Source organism: Branchiostoma belcheri, unplaced genomic scaffold (assembly GCF_001625305.1).
Source record: "Branchiostoma belcheri isolate BF01 breed outbred unplaced genomic scaffold, Haploidv18h27 scaffold33, whole genome shotgun sequence".
NCBI lineage: Eukaryota > Metazoa > Chordata > Leptocardii > Amphioxiformes > Branchiostomatidae > Branchiostoma > Branchiostoma belcheri.
In genome coordinates, this window is record NW_017803943.1 from 2090076 (window position 1) to 2106130 (window position 16055).

At 45.5% G+C, this 16055-nt stretch overlaps 2 protein-coding genes and 1 pseudogene across 2 annotated transcripts in view; 1 reads left to right on the plus strand and 2 right to left on the minus strand.

The window, feature by feature from the left end:
- Positions 1 to 8291: 8291 nt before the first annotated feature.
- LOC109475248 (dapdiamide synthesis protein DdaC-like) lies at positions 8292 to 10958 on the minus strand. Its single transcript, XM_019775849.1, has 5 exons — positions 10356 to 10958; positions 9639 to 9821; positions 9310 to 9436; positions 8716 to 8891; positions 8292 to 8438 (listed from the first exon to the last, which is right to left on the minus strand). Exons 1-5 carry the CDS (start codon positions 10956 to 10958, stop codon positions 8295 to 8297), a joined length of 1233 nt encoding a protein of 410 aa, XP_019631408.1. The 3' UTR covers positions 8292 to 8294.
- Positions 10959 to 11235: 277 nt separating this feature from the next.
- The window catches only part of LOC109475188, a 37395-nt pseudogene continuing 32575 nt past the window's right edge, over positions 11236 to 16055 (plus strand).
- Positions 14158 to 16055, minus strand: part of LOC109475240 (cytosolic beta-glucosidase-like) — a 9812-nt gene continuing 7914 nt past the window's right edge. The window contains exons 13-15 of the mRNA XM_019775841.1: positions 15871 to 16015; positions 15257 to 15403; positions 14158 to 14849 (exon numbers count right to left, since the gene is read on the minus strand). Coding sequence (XP_019631400.1) covers positions 14762 to 14849; positions 15257 to 15403; positions 15871 to 16015 — 380 coding nt within the window. The 3' untranslated portion in view covers positions 14158 to 14761. The remainder of the gene's footprint in view (positions 14850 to 15256; positions 15404 to 15870; positions 16016 to 16055) is intronic.

The window sequence follows — 16055 nt, forward strand, 5'->3', positions numbered from 1 at the left end:
CCCCCCCCCCAAGAAGTCTGCAAAGGATAGCCTCTACCAGGCTTTGAGAAGCGTCTGAAAAGAGTAGAAATCGGCCGAATAGACGGATGATATGCCAGGGGAGTTGGTCCGCGCTAAGTAAAGAGAACATTTTGTGCATATCATCTATCTATTTGGCCAAGTTTAGCCTCTTTCCAGCCGCTTCCCGAAGCCTGATAGAGACTATGCAAAGGAGGCTAATGTCTTCGCGGTGCCTCTATCAGTTGGCGCGGAGGGACTGCCAGCGGGGGCAGCCTCAGGTCTGTTTTGCTTTATCCACCTGTCAGTTTAGCTGTTGAAAGCGGTACGCGAACACCGATCTCCTGTGAACATGTAAAGTTACGTGCGTGTGTGCTGATGTTGTGACACGTGCCGACGGTTGGGACCACAGCTACTAAACTACAAGTAGATGTTTGGTGGAAAATCGTAACGTTTTATTTCTTATCTCCAAGCAGAGGTAAGGGCAGGGGTCGGCTCATTCTCGTTTTACGCCTGTTTTTGTAAAATTGTTACGCCTGCTTTAAAAAATGCTAGTAGTGTTCCACCTTTTAATAGCCTGGTTGAAGTGGTTCCTAGACGTATTACAGCTCCGGAAGCCTCAATCCACTCCGCTATTTGCGGAGAGGATGTAAGACTCGGGAGCTATAATAGGTCTGGGAACCTGGCTACCTTTTTAACCATGTGCCGTCCATTTGAAAAAGAGTACTAAAAAAACGCGAACCGTGGCGAAGCCTCGTTGCTTTGTAGCTCTTGAAAAAACATGTATGTATCCCCTGTATGACTCGTCCAAACATATTAACGGTTGTTCCCGTCTATGTCTTTTATCCGGCGGCTTGTTATTCTAGGTAATTTCACGCCGCAGCATGGCCACACCTTGCCAAGGCCACAGGAAAAACTATCAAAACAAACCAGCTTGCACGGTATACTAGTAAGTTGTGGGACGAAATTTTCCATTCCAACGTACTTTTCTGCATACAAGAGACGATCAGGAAATCCAAAATTGTACAATCAACGGCTACAATTTTCCTGGAGGAGACTATTTTTATCAAAGTCATATCTAATTGATCAATGATATAAACATAGTAATATTTCTTCAAGAATCAAAACCTCCTTAATATTAGAAAATGAGTGGGAAATGGTTTTGCAGCATGCCAGACAACGCAACTAACCGCTATATGTATTTTACGGTAAGAGTAGTTCTAGAGTACCTCTACGAGACTTCGGTAGACAACTGGAAAGAGTAGAAAACAAACGGTAAGAATAGAGTGAGAGATAACATGCGGGGGGGGGGGTCCGCTTGAAAGTACATTTTGCCGCACCTATTTGGCCAATTTCTACTCTTTGCAGCCGTCACCCGAAGCCTGGCAGAGGCTACAGTTGGGCCAATTTATACTCTTTCCTTCCAGCCGATTCCCGAAGCCTGATAGAGACTATTAAAAGTTTTACTCTGAGAACAGTTGGCTTGTGTCTTGTTCTTTCCTTATCGTGAGAAGACAGCACAACTCCGGACTTCCTCACAACACGGCCTTCAGAATTCCCCTCCGGGATCGTTCATTTCACGCTGATCACTTCAAAGCGCAACGAATGCCGAGAATTCTCCTGAACTAAAATGTTGTCAGACAAAACAAAATGCATCATTTTTTGGTAAGACATCGAGAGAGAACAAAATCTGACTTTGATTACTTTAATTTTCAGTCGCCAGAAAACAGGACGTTGTTTGAAATAAACGCGACAAAATAAAATCAATATAGATTCTTTCTTATTCATTATTTCATCATGCGTAGAGAGTTGTTACTATCAAGCAACTGGATAGGTTTGAAAACTGTCAAACGTTTCAAGTAGCATTCACTACTTTTTGTTTTATACTTTCGCATTTTTCGTTCGCATTTTCCAATTGGAACCGGAGCGCAAAGAATTACCTACGGACCATAGAACTAACTGGAACTTCAGTAAAAAGGAAAACGATTCCCAGAAATTCGTCAGGCAAAATTTCCCTCCATTCAAGAAGCTCAGCCCTTTCTGAACCACGACCGACCTCACAAGTTGCCATAGTAACGGCAATCAGGCGACAAATCTGCTCTATACGTGAAGTTGAAAAGTTGGCAGGCGGAAGGCATGGGAGTGATTCAACTCTGACTCAGGGTAGCTACTCAAAGTCCTGTGACCAGAACTAATGAAATCAATTTCAACATTCTTGTGCGTTTTTTCTTGTCACAGTGGAGGTCTCATTCTTTGAATACTGTATGTAAGGCATCTCGATACATATAAAAGAACGTAGACTGATCAAGAATGAATGTTATGGGCGTGTGTGAGAAATTTGTGGTGTGCTATTCAAGTTTTTTCCCATGTCATCAAATGTGCATAATTTTATTCTGTGGGCTTTCGTAGCTTTCTTATCTAACGTTTTCTGAGTGAGACTTCGTGCAGGTTCGGATTTTGCTACTCCCAATGAGATTTTTGGTTGCTGCAAGAAAATTCTTAATTCTACAACTCGTACCCGCTAGCTGAAATAAGCCTCTACCGGGCTTCAGAGCGACATAATGTACTCCGTTACTTCGCCAATTTGTACTCTTTCCATCCACTTCTCAAGCCTGGTATAGGCTATTTTCCAGCTTTGTGGTAGCCTGGATGCAAGGCCCATAGCAAGGCCTAACTGTGGAAGGTTGTGATAAGATTTCCAGTCAGGGCATGTGTAGTACCTGGAAACAGTCTGGCACCCAGGCTAGCTATGTGGCGCCGGCAGAAAGATCTCTTTTGTGGGCAGACTTTGGAAGGGATTCGTTGTTTCACCCGAGGGATATGTGATTAAACTCACATGCCCTTCCTTCAACTTAACCTTGGCCTTCCTACAACTGATGACCACAAAAATATATCTACCATATCAGAAATCACTACTAAAATTGTTAACATTGAACAAACATTTTTGAATCACCCTAATTTTTAAGTTCTGCCCCATAGTTGAACCTCCATATATATATAAACGGCAGCATACATTATTCATATCCGTGTCACAAATTATAAGAAAAGAAAAATGGACATTGTCCTACCTTTGAATTTACCACTAGGGACATTGTCCTTGTACATTCTAACAGAAATAATTTATAGGCCATTGCGTGGTGGTCTCTCTCTTACGCTAACCCCCTTTTCCTACTAACCCTTTTCTCTCTCATCCTATCAGAATCAACATTACTGAGCATGGACCAATCAAAGGTAGACGGTACATAATTTATTTTTACACCGGTATTGTACGCAACGGACATTTCATCTTCAAGCATGATCTACAGCTTTTGCTGCGGACAATGGCAAATTTCAAAACACGCTGGCGTAAAATACGGTCATCTATAATTCATCGGGCGAGTTGGAGGAAGGACTCGTTTTTATAAAGCGTAGTAATCTTTTGATCCGACGGATGGGAGGAAAATCGGATGGGATTGATGTGTTCATGTTTCATATCTGCTTACGTAGGCCAATTTCTGTACACTTTATTTCATAAGCGAGACCATATCATCAATACATGAACATATTGTAACTCATATACTGTATAGATAGTAGTTTGTAGTAAGAAATGTCATAAGATAGTTAAGTTTTGTAGTATTGTTGTATTTCTGCCACACATTGTACCATGTACGATTGTCGAGCAATAAAGTTCATTCATTCATTCATTCATTGTTCCATTTGTACCTGATTCAAAGGGCTCAAAATACGTTTTCTGCATATCTGCTCCGGTGCAGGTAACATCGAAAATTACCTGCACCAGACAAATTTTACCCGCGCCATTCAGAATTTGAGAAATATAAGGATCATAAAAAACCATACCAAAAAGTGTTTTTAGAAACTATTGCCATTATTTCTTTTATACTTCGCTGAACTCTTGTTGCTGCATTTAGCCTATGTTTACAAGAACATGAAAATAAATATCATTCATCCACTATAGTATTCCTTTGACCATGATTGTAGTTCGTAATAAACGTAGTATAGGATACAACCGAAGCATGGAAACACTCAACTCCACCAAGAATCCAGAGTACGTCGTCATTTTTGGGAGAGGAATGCAGACAATTTCGATTTCGTCTCGAGGTCGACCGCGCTATACTTCTTAATTACAGTATACTCAAACAGGAATGTCGTGTGGCGCAACGACAGAGCGTTCGGCTCAGAACCAAGAGGTCCCGGGTTCGAATCCTGCTATGTCACCGATCTTGTGTCCTTGGAAAAGACACTTAACACGACTTTCCTCACTTCAATCAGGTGGAAATGTGTACGTAGCTTCGGTTAGGGACGTCCCTCGGATAGGACGTTAAATGGAGGTCCCGTGTTTGGGGAGAGCCACACCCCACGCACGTTAAAGAACCCACCACACCGGTGTGAGATGGTCCAAATTCTAGTCCTGGAATTTGGTGCAAAGGTTGCTGAAAAAATAGTAGACATTGGCCAAGTAGACTGAAAAGTATGCCAGAGGAGTTAGTTGGCAAGAGAGTCCGTCGGAGGCTCTATATTTACTTTCTTGCATCTGTCGACAGAAGTGGAACTCAAGTTCAACTTCACGTGCCGACTTACCGGTCAAGGGTGATTGAACTTGACTGAAGTGGGGAGGGGGGCTCTTTCTCCCGCTGAGAAGGGCAAAAAATCGTCGTAGGATTTTTTCCCTGCGTAAATCGGCCCACATTTTCGCGAAACATACAACACAAGCAACCGTTTTTCGTCAGCAGCATCACATTTCTGCCTCACAGATATCAGTTTGGTATGGTATAGGGCTAATTCCACTTACAACATTGACTTTGAAAATCAATTTTTGTCGCCCTGAAATTGCATCGGATGCCTTTAAATTAATTTTGTCTCGCTTTCCATTTTGCAGTCATTTTTCTTTGAGTATCAAAGCCAGACCAAACCTCTGCTTGGAGAGCAACACACCCATGTCGACGACTAAAACACGATCCTGACACAAGTAGGTTGGAAGGCTATAATCTCCAAGCAGATCCTAGGGTGGCAAAAGACAGTATAACATTCGCCAGGGGTGGCGTATTGGACCCTCTCCGACCAATGGATACTTCCTGGCCAATTTTACACTGTCTTTTGCGGCCACCGAAACATCTGCTTGGAGATGAGTGTTGGCCTTGCCCTGCGGGAAGACGAGATAGAACAGATCTGTCTCCTTCCCACGTGACGTAACAAATATGACAAAGCCAGAGGCGAGGTACAGCCGACCTCTGAATACCGGGCGTGCCTGCACGATTAGCCACACTTCACCAAGCAAATTGTTCAAACATCTCTTGATTGTAAGATACACCCAAACTTGGCAAATAATGAGCATAATCGTTCAGATGTGGTAGTCCCGTGGTTTATGACATTGTTTAGGTTTGAGTCATGTTGTTTCTATAATGAACTGGAAGAGAATTCTTCCGTTTTTCTCTCAACAGCCAGCGACATTTTTAATTACCCTCAAATGTCATTGCATAGATAGACCTTCTAATGCTGTCAAACTTGTCAGATTAGTAATAAATCGGTGTTTAGAAAAGATTCATTTCGCAATCTGACGCAAAAGAAAGACATTTCCGTCATTTCTGATGCCTAAATAGTGCCTAAGACGATGCCGAGATGCTGTCACCTTCTAAATGAAAGACTTGTACTATGTGAATCCCAAGTTAGCCTTTCTGACTCTGAGTTAAAGTCATCTTTTTATAGCTCCCAAAGTTAGGGAAATAAACAAATCTTGTAACTCGTGACTAAACCTGTTGGCATCCTTGTTGTACATTTCTGTTTGCCTCTCCCATAATAACAACAGAAGCCCTCCCGTGAAATTGGAAAATAGAATAATACTTGCGCCCGGGGGACCCACTTATGATAAAACCGGGCATTGTGATTCTGAGCGAAAAATTGAAAGCCATTGTAGAAGCGAGGAGGGCAGGCGGATATGGGGTCACCCCGGGCAGATCGGTTATGCAGGACGGTAGCTGGGAGACAAAAGAAGCGGGGAAAACATAAAATAAGAACACAAGATATTACTGATTGACAGAGAGTGAAAGCGAGTAGATAACCCATGGTAAATAAAGACAACAAAGGGGTCAAAAGCCACGGAGTACGCTATAGTTGTTCCGTAACGTGTTTGCCGCTTTTAATACTAGTACTCTCCGCTACATGAGTGACAGCACTGGCCTGATTTTGAGACCCAGGGCTGTTTTGAGACTCTTATTCGTAGGATAACCATGGCTAAACAGCAGCTACTTTGAAGCTGAATCGTACACACAGGAAACACAGGATTAGAGTCCACGACAATAAGCTGTGCCTGCGTTGCCACACGACATTGTAGTACCTTAATTATGCGGGTTGTCGAACTAGAACACACGTTTACAAAAGGGACGACAGCTCGTAGCTCACCTTAATTCTCGAGTCCTCGCGGAATTTCTGGCACCAGCCTGAAGACTGTGAACGATTTTCACGCTTGGTCCTTGCCTCTGTAAGGTTGAGAACCTCGGCAAGCTAAAAGACGTGGCCTGTAAACACACACACTTCCGTAAACGATCGGGTCTCGAGTCGAGTCTCTCGCGGGCGCTGTCTTCACGTACTTCCGCGGCCGAAAACAAACAGGAGGGCCGGCTTGTGATGTCACAACACCCCCAGAACCAGTGTGACGTCGAGGAAGAATATATTCCAACCACACCTAGTCACTAAAGAGGGCGGGAACCTCTGTCCTGCGCTTGGGGAAAGGTCACTAGTCACTGTTGTCTGCAGCCCTGTGCTGTACTATTGTGTACTGCACGAAACAGGACGGAGAAATTGCTCCGGGGCATTGGGCGGAACCATTTCGGCCTCGGGAGGGTAGAATAGGACAGGCGCCAGGTGTGCAAAACAGCGCAGGTACCTGTCAATCAAACAATCATTAAATCTGTCAATCAATCAATCAAAATCTTTTATTTCGGCTGAAATGCCCTGTCGGCTTTGGCCAGAGGTTTGTGTGTGTTTGTGTGTGTGTGTTTGTGTGTGTGTTTGTGTTTGTGGGGGCACACAGGAAATAAATAAAGTAATACACAAATAGATAAACAAATATCTAACATAATGTATATAATGTTAACACCTTAACTTGCCCAATACATGTCATACAATGCATGCCTCTACATCTCTACATTTGTTGCTATATTTCTTCTTTTTTTTGTAAAACAATGAAAGAAATACTATTAGTGGGGCCACCGTAAAAACACAACTTTGCGCTATCCAAATATATATATATCAGAGTACAAAAGTAGATCTACTAGTATTGTGGCCACAACCAACCTACGATACTATATATCGTCTATGATATTTTTTTCTAGGCTGGGTCACTCTGTTTTATTTAGCACAGAGCACGATCTATTATTATAAATCGACATGCATGTTAGGTCACGAGTATTACAAGTGTCACGTAACGCACACACAATGGGGTACAAGTGGCCAGCATTGTTCTCCCGCCGAGAGGAAAACACAGAACTATGCCAGGAATGTCATTGGTCGGTGGCGGGGTGATTGACAGGTGGTGAACACGTAAAGGTAGTCAGTTATTCAGTTATTCACCAGTTTCCCATTCCCATGACGCATTGCGCCTGGGGGTAAAAAAATTCCCAGGTTGCATAGCGCGAGTCATTGTCAGATTCGACCCATAGTAAGTCGATTAATGTTGAGCATTAAGTTCCCCCACACCTCGAAACACACCTCAAAACAGGATACCTTCCTGCGCAATGCAACCTGGGAGAGTTTACCCCCCAAAGGCGCAATGCATTATGGGAAACTGGTAAATACGCCTAATGACAATTGGATCGGGGATTCAACCAATGATTTACGACAAGGTAAACATGGCTTGATTATTAGATACGGCGAGCTAACACGAGTTGTAGCGTCGATTGGGGCTACAGCTGTGAATGGAGCAGTCATTGCCGTGTAAGAACGCCTTCTACCGGGGGCGTGCAGAGTTGCAGGGACACAGGACGGCAGTTCGTCCGAAGAGAGCAAGCATCACAACCACTGCACAATAGGTAACATACGCACACTATATCACACACACACACACAAACACACAAACACACGCACACGCGTACAGACAAACGCACGCACACACACACACACGTACAGACAAACGCACACACACACATACTCACGCTGTGCCTTCCGCCATGGTACTGTATTACTGCTAGGGAAATAATAACTGCAGGGGCCGCAGAGCGTTTTGAAGACATTAACAAGGCAAGGCTTTCCCTGGCTTTAACAAAACCGGGTAGAACAAAAAAAATAGGATGAGCGTAAACTCATCAGTCCTCCGGATAGTCCTGGTCCTGCATGACCAACGCGACGGCAAGCTTCCGTTTTCCGGTGAAGCCGAGTCTGGCATGCTGACAGTAGATGTTGTTCAAAACAAGCAGGTCGCCCTTCTGTAACTGAAACCCCGCGGCAACCTGTGGATAAACAGATTACATATTGGTCAATGTTACCCTTTTTACATGATAAGATTTTGGCCCCCTGGTGGCTTGTTATGGTACTATAATTCCTTAGTCATTTGGCGAAGGTATGGGATCGTGGAACTCAATTTGTTTGTTCGTCCTTTTACTGCCATTTGCAATTAGCGCACGAACTTGCAATAAACTCATTCAATTATTGTTATTGTTAGACTATATGTATTCTGTCAAAGTCCTAAATATTTGTGACAATCTTGAAAGAAATACAGTTCTATACCTGCCAGATTGTATCTCTGATATGCTGCAGTACTTCCTGCTCTATGTCCGAGCCGTCTCCGTAGTACGTGTGTTGTGGGTACATGTGATCGGGGAGGTCCTTGTCTCTCCAGTATGGGGTGTTCTTCATGTAGCTACTGTTTTCAGCATGTGGCACGGTAAACCACACCCAGTCACCTGGAAGTAAAGGCATTCAATATATATGCAATTTCAGGGTGACAAGACTGTATTTCAACGTCAATTTTCTGGTCATTCTTTAATGTAGTAACTTAACCAATCCTATCCCATAGCATTCCGATACCAGTTACAGTGAGGCAAAAATACGATGGGGAGGATATTTTTTTTTATTCCAACATGTAATCACCAGACGTGGTGACGACACACTCAAGTTTTTTCAACTTATATTAATGCCACCAAAAACACATGACAGGACAATACTCATTTACACCTGAACTAAGTGAGGAAAGCCGTGTAAAGTGCCTTTCCCAAGGGCACAAGATCGGTGCCATGTCAGGAGTCGAACCCGGGACTCTAAGTCGCGCACTCTGCCGCTGCGCCACACGACCCCACAATTTTTTGAGGATATTTTGCGTACCTCTGTACTTATGCATCACTGGTAGAACGGTCCAGTTCCTCATGGCACCGTCATCTTCCCACTTCCAGTGTATGTTGTGAGCTTTCAGGTGTTTTTCCACTTCAGACTTTACCTCAGACTGGAAGGTCTGAAAAGGGGATCATGCATGAGAAAATTTCAAGACTGAGAGGAAGATCATGAGAAAACTTTAAGACTTAAAGGAGGTACAGTTTGCAACCTCTGAAAACTGTACTCTGAGCAAGAAGGTTCAAACCTGGCATGTTATCTGTCTATTTGGCCATTTTCCATTCTTTCCAGCCACCTCTGAAGCCAGATCAGAAGCTACGTACCGCCTGCCAGCTGTTGTAAATGCCCGGCCCGCGGGATGGGAGGTAGTGCGTGTACATGACTCCCAGTCTCCGGAACTTCTCCACCACATCTTTGTCCAGACGGGGCAGAATGTCCCGGGCGTCCGCCAGCACCGTCTCACCCCCTGTCCCGGGGGGTGGGGGGTCGATACAGAAGAACATAATCTGGGGAGGTCAAGAAAGGCGATGGGCTTACATTGTAGTGTCGTTGTTTTTGCTGTTTATCATTATTTGTCTTGCAAGGCTGTGCTGCCTTTAGAAGTCTTGACTCGTCAGCAAATGGAAAGTTCTATAACATTGGACGAAAAGGGCATCAAGTTAGTCCCTGGCAGCTAAATCAGATGTGTCCTAAAATGTTTTAACCAGTGATAATGTGTGATGCTTCAAATTTATACTTTATTTCAGCGCGGTTGACTTAAAAGCGAACTAAAGGTTTTACCTCGATAACGACGCTTGACATTCAAGGGTCAATGCACGTGTCAAGTCAACAGCAGTCTTGTGGTTGTTTACCGTACAAGGGCAAAAGTCTGTTTGGGCAATTTCAAAAGTTTTCAACAGTTAATCCTAGTTGATAAACGTGTTTAACAATTCATTATGACTTCAATAATCACTGGCCCGTGACAACCATACATGCAGGCTTCATACACCTATGTAGTCAGGAACAATATGTCTGTTTATGTCGTGTCACTCACGCTATACCTTTTCAGGGTAATGGTTAGTATAGGCAAGTTCGTGGTGCGGTTCGATGCACAGTTGTGGTGGCTCGTCACTCGCTGTGTCCACCGCTTCGGCCAGCCTGTGTCTGATGCCACCCCCACCTTTGTAGCTGGTCAGCTTCAGGCCCAAGTTGACCACGACCCTGGAAAAATCTTCCGCGGTCGCCAGAGGCAGGCCTCGGAAGAGTAAGGCGCCTTCCTTGCGCCTTTCCAAGACGTCGCGGATCACCTGTCGCACGGAAGGAGCGCAGTGCTCGGGGGAACAGTCGACCTTCCCCGCGGGAGTGTAGACGTGGACGTACCCGTCTTTAGGCGGCGCCAGGAACTCGGGATAGTTGGGACTGTCAGACCCTGGCAGCCATTTTCTCCCCCTGATTCGTGCAGGGTGGACCTGCAGTTGGGAAGCCCAGTCGACCTGAGTTTCTACCAGTCGGACAGTCGCTCCACTCACAGCAGACGCCTGGCAGGAACGCACCTTGTGAGCCAGACAGGCAAGGCTTGGGCCACGCAGGAATAACCTGCTGGTGGATCTGAACATAGACATGTTGGACGTAAACAAGTCCAAGTTGAATGCCTTAACGGTCATTTACCTCGTTTGAGATAATGCGGTCACAAATGAAAAGCATTGTCCCATATATACTAGCATTGTTACATACATTAACTTTGACATAAATGTATTGCCCACAACGCATCACACCGTGCTTGAGCAGTCTTAATTGTGAACCTCTTATTGCATAAGATCACACACACAAGTCTTTACATATTATGAGCTAAAGAAGTCATCCGTAACTGATGACCTATGATCCTTGCAACCCGGAAGTGTCCCCAGAGTACGCCACTCTCTGTGCACCTTATACTACAGACCTGAAACCATTAAACGCAAATGACTATGTTTAGATCCACTAGCAGGTTGTTCCTGCGTGGCCCAAGCCTTGCCTGTCTGGCTCACAAGGTGCGTTCCTGCCAGGCGTCTGCTGTGAGTGGAGCGACTGTCCAACTGGTGGAAACTCAGGTCGACTGGGCTTCCCAACTGCAGGCCCACCCTGCACGAATCAGGGGGAGAAAATGGCTGCCAGGGTCTGACAGTCCCAACTATCCCGAGTTTCTGGCGCCGCCTAAAGACGGGTACGTCCACGTCTACACTCCCGCGAGGAAGGTCGACTGTTCCCCCGAGCACTGCGCTCCTTCCGTGCGACAGGTGATCCGCGACGTCTTGGAAAGGCGCAAGGAAGGCGCCTTACTCTTCCGAGGCCTGCCGCTAGCGACTGCGGAAGATTTTTCCAGGGTCGTGGTCAACTTGGGCCTGAAGCTGACCAGCTACAAAGGTGGAGGTGGCATCAGGCACAGGCTGGCCGAAGCGGTGGACACAGCGAGTGACGAGCCACCAGAACTGTGCATCGAACCCCACCACGACTTAGCGTACACTAGCCATTACCCTGAAAAGGTATAGCGTGAGTGACACAACAACAACGAGACATAATTGTATTGGTCCTTACTTTATAGGTGCATGAAGCCTGTATTTGTTGGGTGCAATTGAAGTCACAATGAATTGTCCACATCTTAATCAAATTAGTTTTCACACAGGCAATATTTTGTATATTCGTGATTTTCCGACATCAGGACAAACTGTTGAAAACTTTTCAAAGTGCCCGAACAGACTCTTGTACTAATGTAAACAATCACAAGGCTGCTATGCAATGACACGTATGTTGACCCTTGAATGTCAAGCGTCGGGCTCGAGGTAAAAACTTTCGTTCGCTTAGTCAACAATCGGAGCCTGACACCCTGATGACACAAAGGACAAATATGATTCTGTAAACAGGGACTAGCTTGTAAGATGCTTTTCATTCACCTCCACAGATCATGTTCTTCTGTATCGACCCCCCACCCCCCGGGACAGGGGGTGAGACGGTGCTGGCGGACGCCCGGGACATTCTGCCCCGTCTGGACAAAGATGTGGTGGAGAAGTTCCGGAGACTGGGAGTCATGTACACGCACTACCTCCCATCCCGCGGTCCGGGCATTTACAACAGCTGGCAGGCGGTACGTAGCTTCCAACAGGCTTCAGAGGGGACTGGAAAGAATAGAAAATTGCCAAACAGGCAGATAACAGGCCAGTAGAGTTGGCCGCTAGAAGGGTACACTTTTCTAAAGGCGACAAATGTACTCCTTTACTTTAGTCTTGAAGTCTTCTCGTGATCTTCCTCTCAGTCTGGAAATGTTCTCATGATCTTCTTTTCAGACCTTCCAGTCGGAGGTTAAGTCTGAGGTGGAAGAACACCTGAAAGCTCACAACATTCACTGGAAGTGGCATGAGGACGGTGCCATGACAAACTGGACCGTTCTGCCAGCTTTGCACAAGTACAGAGGTACGAAAAATACAGTATAAAGCAACCTATACAACCTATGCTAGCTATGTTCAGTAGGATGGGGACGGTAAAACACCCCTAAACCGGCCTGTGGGGAATGGTGACCAGACTATGCTAGCCTGGTAGCCAGACGTCTAGACCATCGTAGGCTATACGGTATCTCTGTGGTGCTGGGAGCATTGCTTGTCCGCCCAGCTCCATTTAGCGCATGCCTGGAAGGGGTTTAATCGTAGATGAACTACTTGAAACAAAAGTAATACCTACCCCGGTGCGTTGATGGAATGTCGTTAAAGGAGCTAGAAATGCGTCTTCGTCTTTCATGTCCCCGATGCTAATTTTGTTAAACGTCAGGTAATTGGGTGTGGTTTACCGTGCCACACGCCAACAACAGCAGCTACATGAAGAACACCCCATACTGGAGAGACAAGGATCTCCCCGATCACATGTACCCACAAAACACGTACTACGGAGACGGCTCGGACATAGAGCAGGACGTACTGCAGCATATCAGAGACACTATCTGGCAGGTATGTGGAATATCTCACAGTTACTAAGAAATTGGAGGTTTCAGACTTCCAGGAAGTATTTTGGGGTTTCGTGATCTTCAAGTTCATCCCATTTCTTGTGTTTGACCTTTTGACCTGGACTTATTCTGCCTGTCAATCTTCCACGCACCACCCATTTGCTGTCAACCTACTCACCTCGTTTGCCTTTTGATCTTGGGTCATTCTACGTGTCAATCTTCCCCATCCACATGCTGTCAACCTTCTCTATCAAAATCTAAAACAAGGCTAAAATTGTTCAATATGTAACCTGTTTATCCTTAGGTTGCCGCGGGGTTTCAGTTACATAAGGGCGATCTGCTTGTTTTGAACAACATCTACTGTCAGCATGCCAGACTCGGCTTCACCGGAAAACGGAAGCTTGCCGTCGCGTTGGCCATGCAGGACCAGGACTATCCGGAGAACTGATGAGTTTAGATCTACACGCATCCCCATTTTTGGCGACGCCTTAGAGGCGGAGCCGTTGGTACAATACTGCGATTGAGTTGAAAATATTCTAAGAATTCCACCAATGCATTCCCAAGGGAATTCCTTTTTGGCGATACCTGGTGGGACCTACTCCAAGCAGAGGTTGGTGGGGAAGAGTCGTTATTTCTTCTTCTGTGCAAAGTACAACCAGGGGAGGCTTACTTCGTTAATGCCTTGAACGCTATGTGGTCACCTGGTCTCTCTCTCTCTCTCTCTCTCTCTCTCTCTCTCTCTCTCTCTCTCTCTCTCTCTCTCTCTCTCTCTCTCTCTCTCTCTCTCTCTCTCTCTCTCTCTCTCTCTCTCTCTCTCTCTCTCTCTCCCTCTCTATGTGTGTAAACAACTGAAATAAATATGACCCGAAACATTTTTTTCCAAATTTTGCCAGTTTATTTTAATCTCTCATTATGCTAAGCTGAAGCGAGGTTAGCCTTGGCATTCAAACCAAGGATTTAGCATGTGAGAATAGGTCAGTATGTTCTGGTCATAGTTACTTGTACATGTACTAACTGCTAGTGCTTGCTTCGTTAGTACAGTGCAGTTGAAACGAGGAGGATCTTTGTCCAGACCCTGATGGCATACGTCTATTGTCAAACACTGGAATCTGTAACTATCCAGTGACCCGAAGTTACTATAACCTATTCCCACAGAGGTTATTACATGTGCACAATATGTGCTAGAATAAGGAAGAAGAATTGTTTAAAATCTCTCTTTATGTATGACCGTTGTATCATGCGATCTGTCCTGCAGATGCCCAAGTTGAGGTAATATGCAAACTCCAGTTTACCAGATCAACCAACATGCGTATGGTTGAAATAAGACTGACATTGGTGAAGATTACATGTAATGTACATGTAATATTACAATAGTGATGTTTTATAGTCTGATACAGAAGATGAGATCGCAGACAGAAGCACACCAGAATTATATAGTTTGATCAACAGAAAAGGTCACACATATTGTCCGCGGTGGGTCGGTCTGTGGTTTGCTGCTCACACGTTGTTCATGACCTGGTCCTTGTACGCAGCTCCGACACGGACTCCTGGCAGGGCGTAGTCGACTGTTGGGTCAACTTGGGTTCTGGAGTGAAAACACATAACAACACTTACAACAAACAAACATTGGAGTCGAGTGCTCGACTCGGAACCAAGAGGTCCCGGGTTCGAGTCCTGACATGCGCCACCAATACGGGGGCAATACAGTACTCATTTTCACCTGGGCGAAGTGAGGAATGTCGTGTAAAGTGTTTTTCCCATGGTGGTGATATTCGCGCAGATGTGGAAGGTATTCGCGCAGATGTGGAAGGTATTCGCGCAGACGAGGAAGGTATTCGCTCAGACAAGGACGGTTTTTTCTGTGCAGACGTGGAAGGTATTTGCACAGGCGTGGAAGGTATTCGCGCAGACGTGGAAGGTATTCGCACAGGCGTGGAAGGTATTCGCACAGACGTGGAAGGTATTCGTGCAGACATGCAGGCGTGTACTTACGGGCCTCCGTAGTGGTCATAATCTAGAGCTCCCTTGTACGGGTCCTCAGTCAGGCACCAGTCCCACAGGTCCTGAGCGGTCTGTGTGTGCGCTGCGCCCAGGGGGAAGCCGTTGCTGGTCGCGATCTCCCGGTATGTTGCCACGGAGCTGGATAGGAATCAGAATAGGTTGACCCAAAAGCTTCATCAGAGGGAAAAGTAATGTATGATTTCCATTCACGGTATAGAAAGGAACGCACTTACACACACAACACACACACACTACATACGGACGTACACACATACACATACACACACACACAACAGATACACACACGAACAAGACACACACACAAGCACACACACACAAGCACACACACACACACACACATACATACAGACGTACACACATACACAGATACACACACACACACACACATACAGACAGACGTACACACATACACAGATACACACACACACACACACACATACATACATACAGACGTACACACATACACAGACACACACACACACAAACACACACATGCGTACACGAACATACGCACACCCATACAAACACTGATGCACGCATATGCACACACACATATACATATGCACACATAAGAAAAGTCTTACTCTTTAGGAATCCGGGTGCGAGCTGGATCGGAAAAGTTGGTGTAGTAAAGTCCGAAGCGCTCGTGTAACCCAGAACCCCATTCCACGTTGTCCATCAGCGTCCACGCGAAGAATCCTTGGTGGTCCACCCCGTCCAGTTCAATCGCTGTTCGGAGAAGGGAAGCTATCAGTGACATGTTTTGGCT

What these genes read in the sequence shown, in the direction of transcription:
- LOC109475248 (XM_019775849.1), bottom strand. Translation starts at nt 10,958, where the DNA reads ATGACCGTTAAGGCATTCAACTTGGACTTGTTTACGTCCAACATGTCT. An exon ending in CTAACCATTACCCTGAAAAG is followed by an intron (nt 9,822 to 10,355) that starts GTATAGCGTGAG and finishes TGACCTCCCCAG; the next exon opens with ATTATGTTCTTCTGTATCGA. An exon ending in TCAGAGATACAATCTGGCAG is followed by an intron (nt 8,439 to 8,715) that starts GTATAGAACTGT and finishes GTTTATCCACAG; the next exon opens with GTTGCCGCGGGGTTTCAGTT.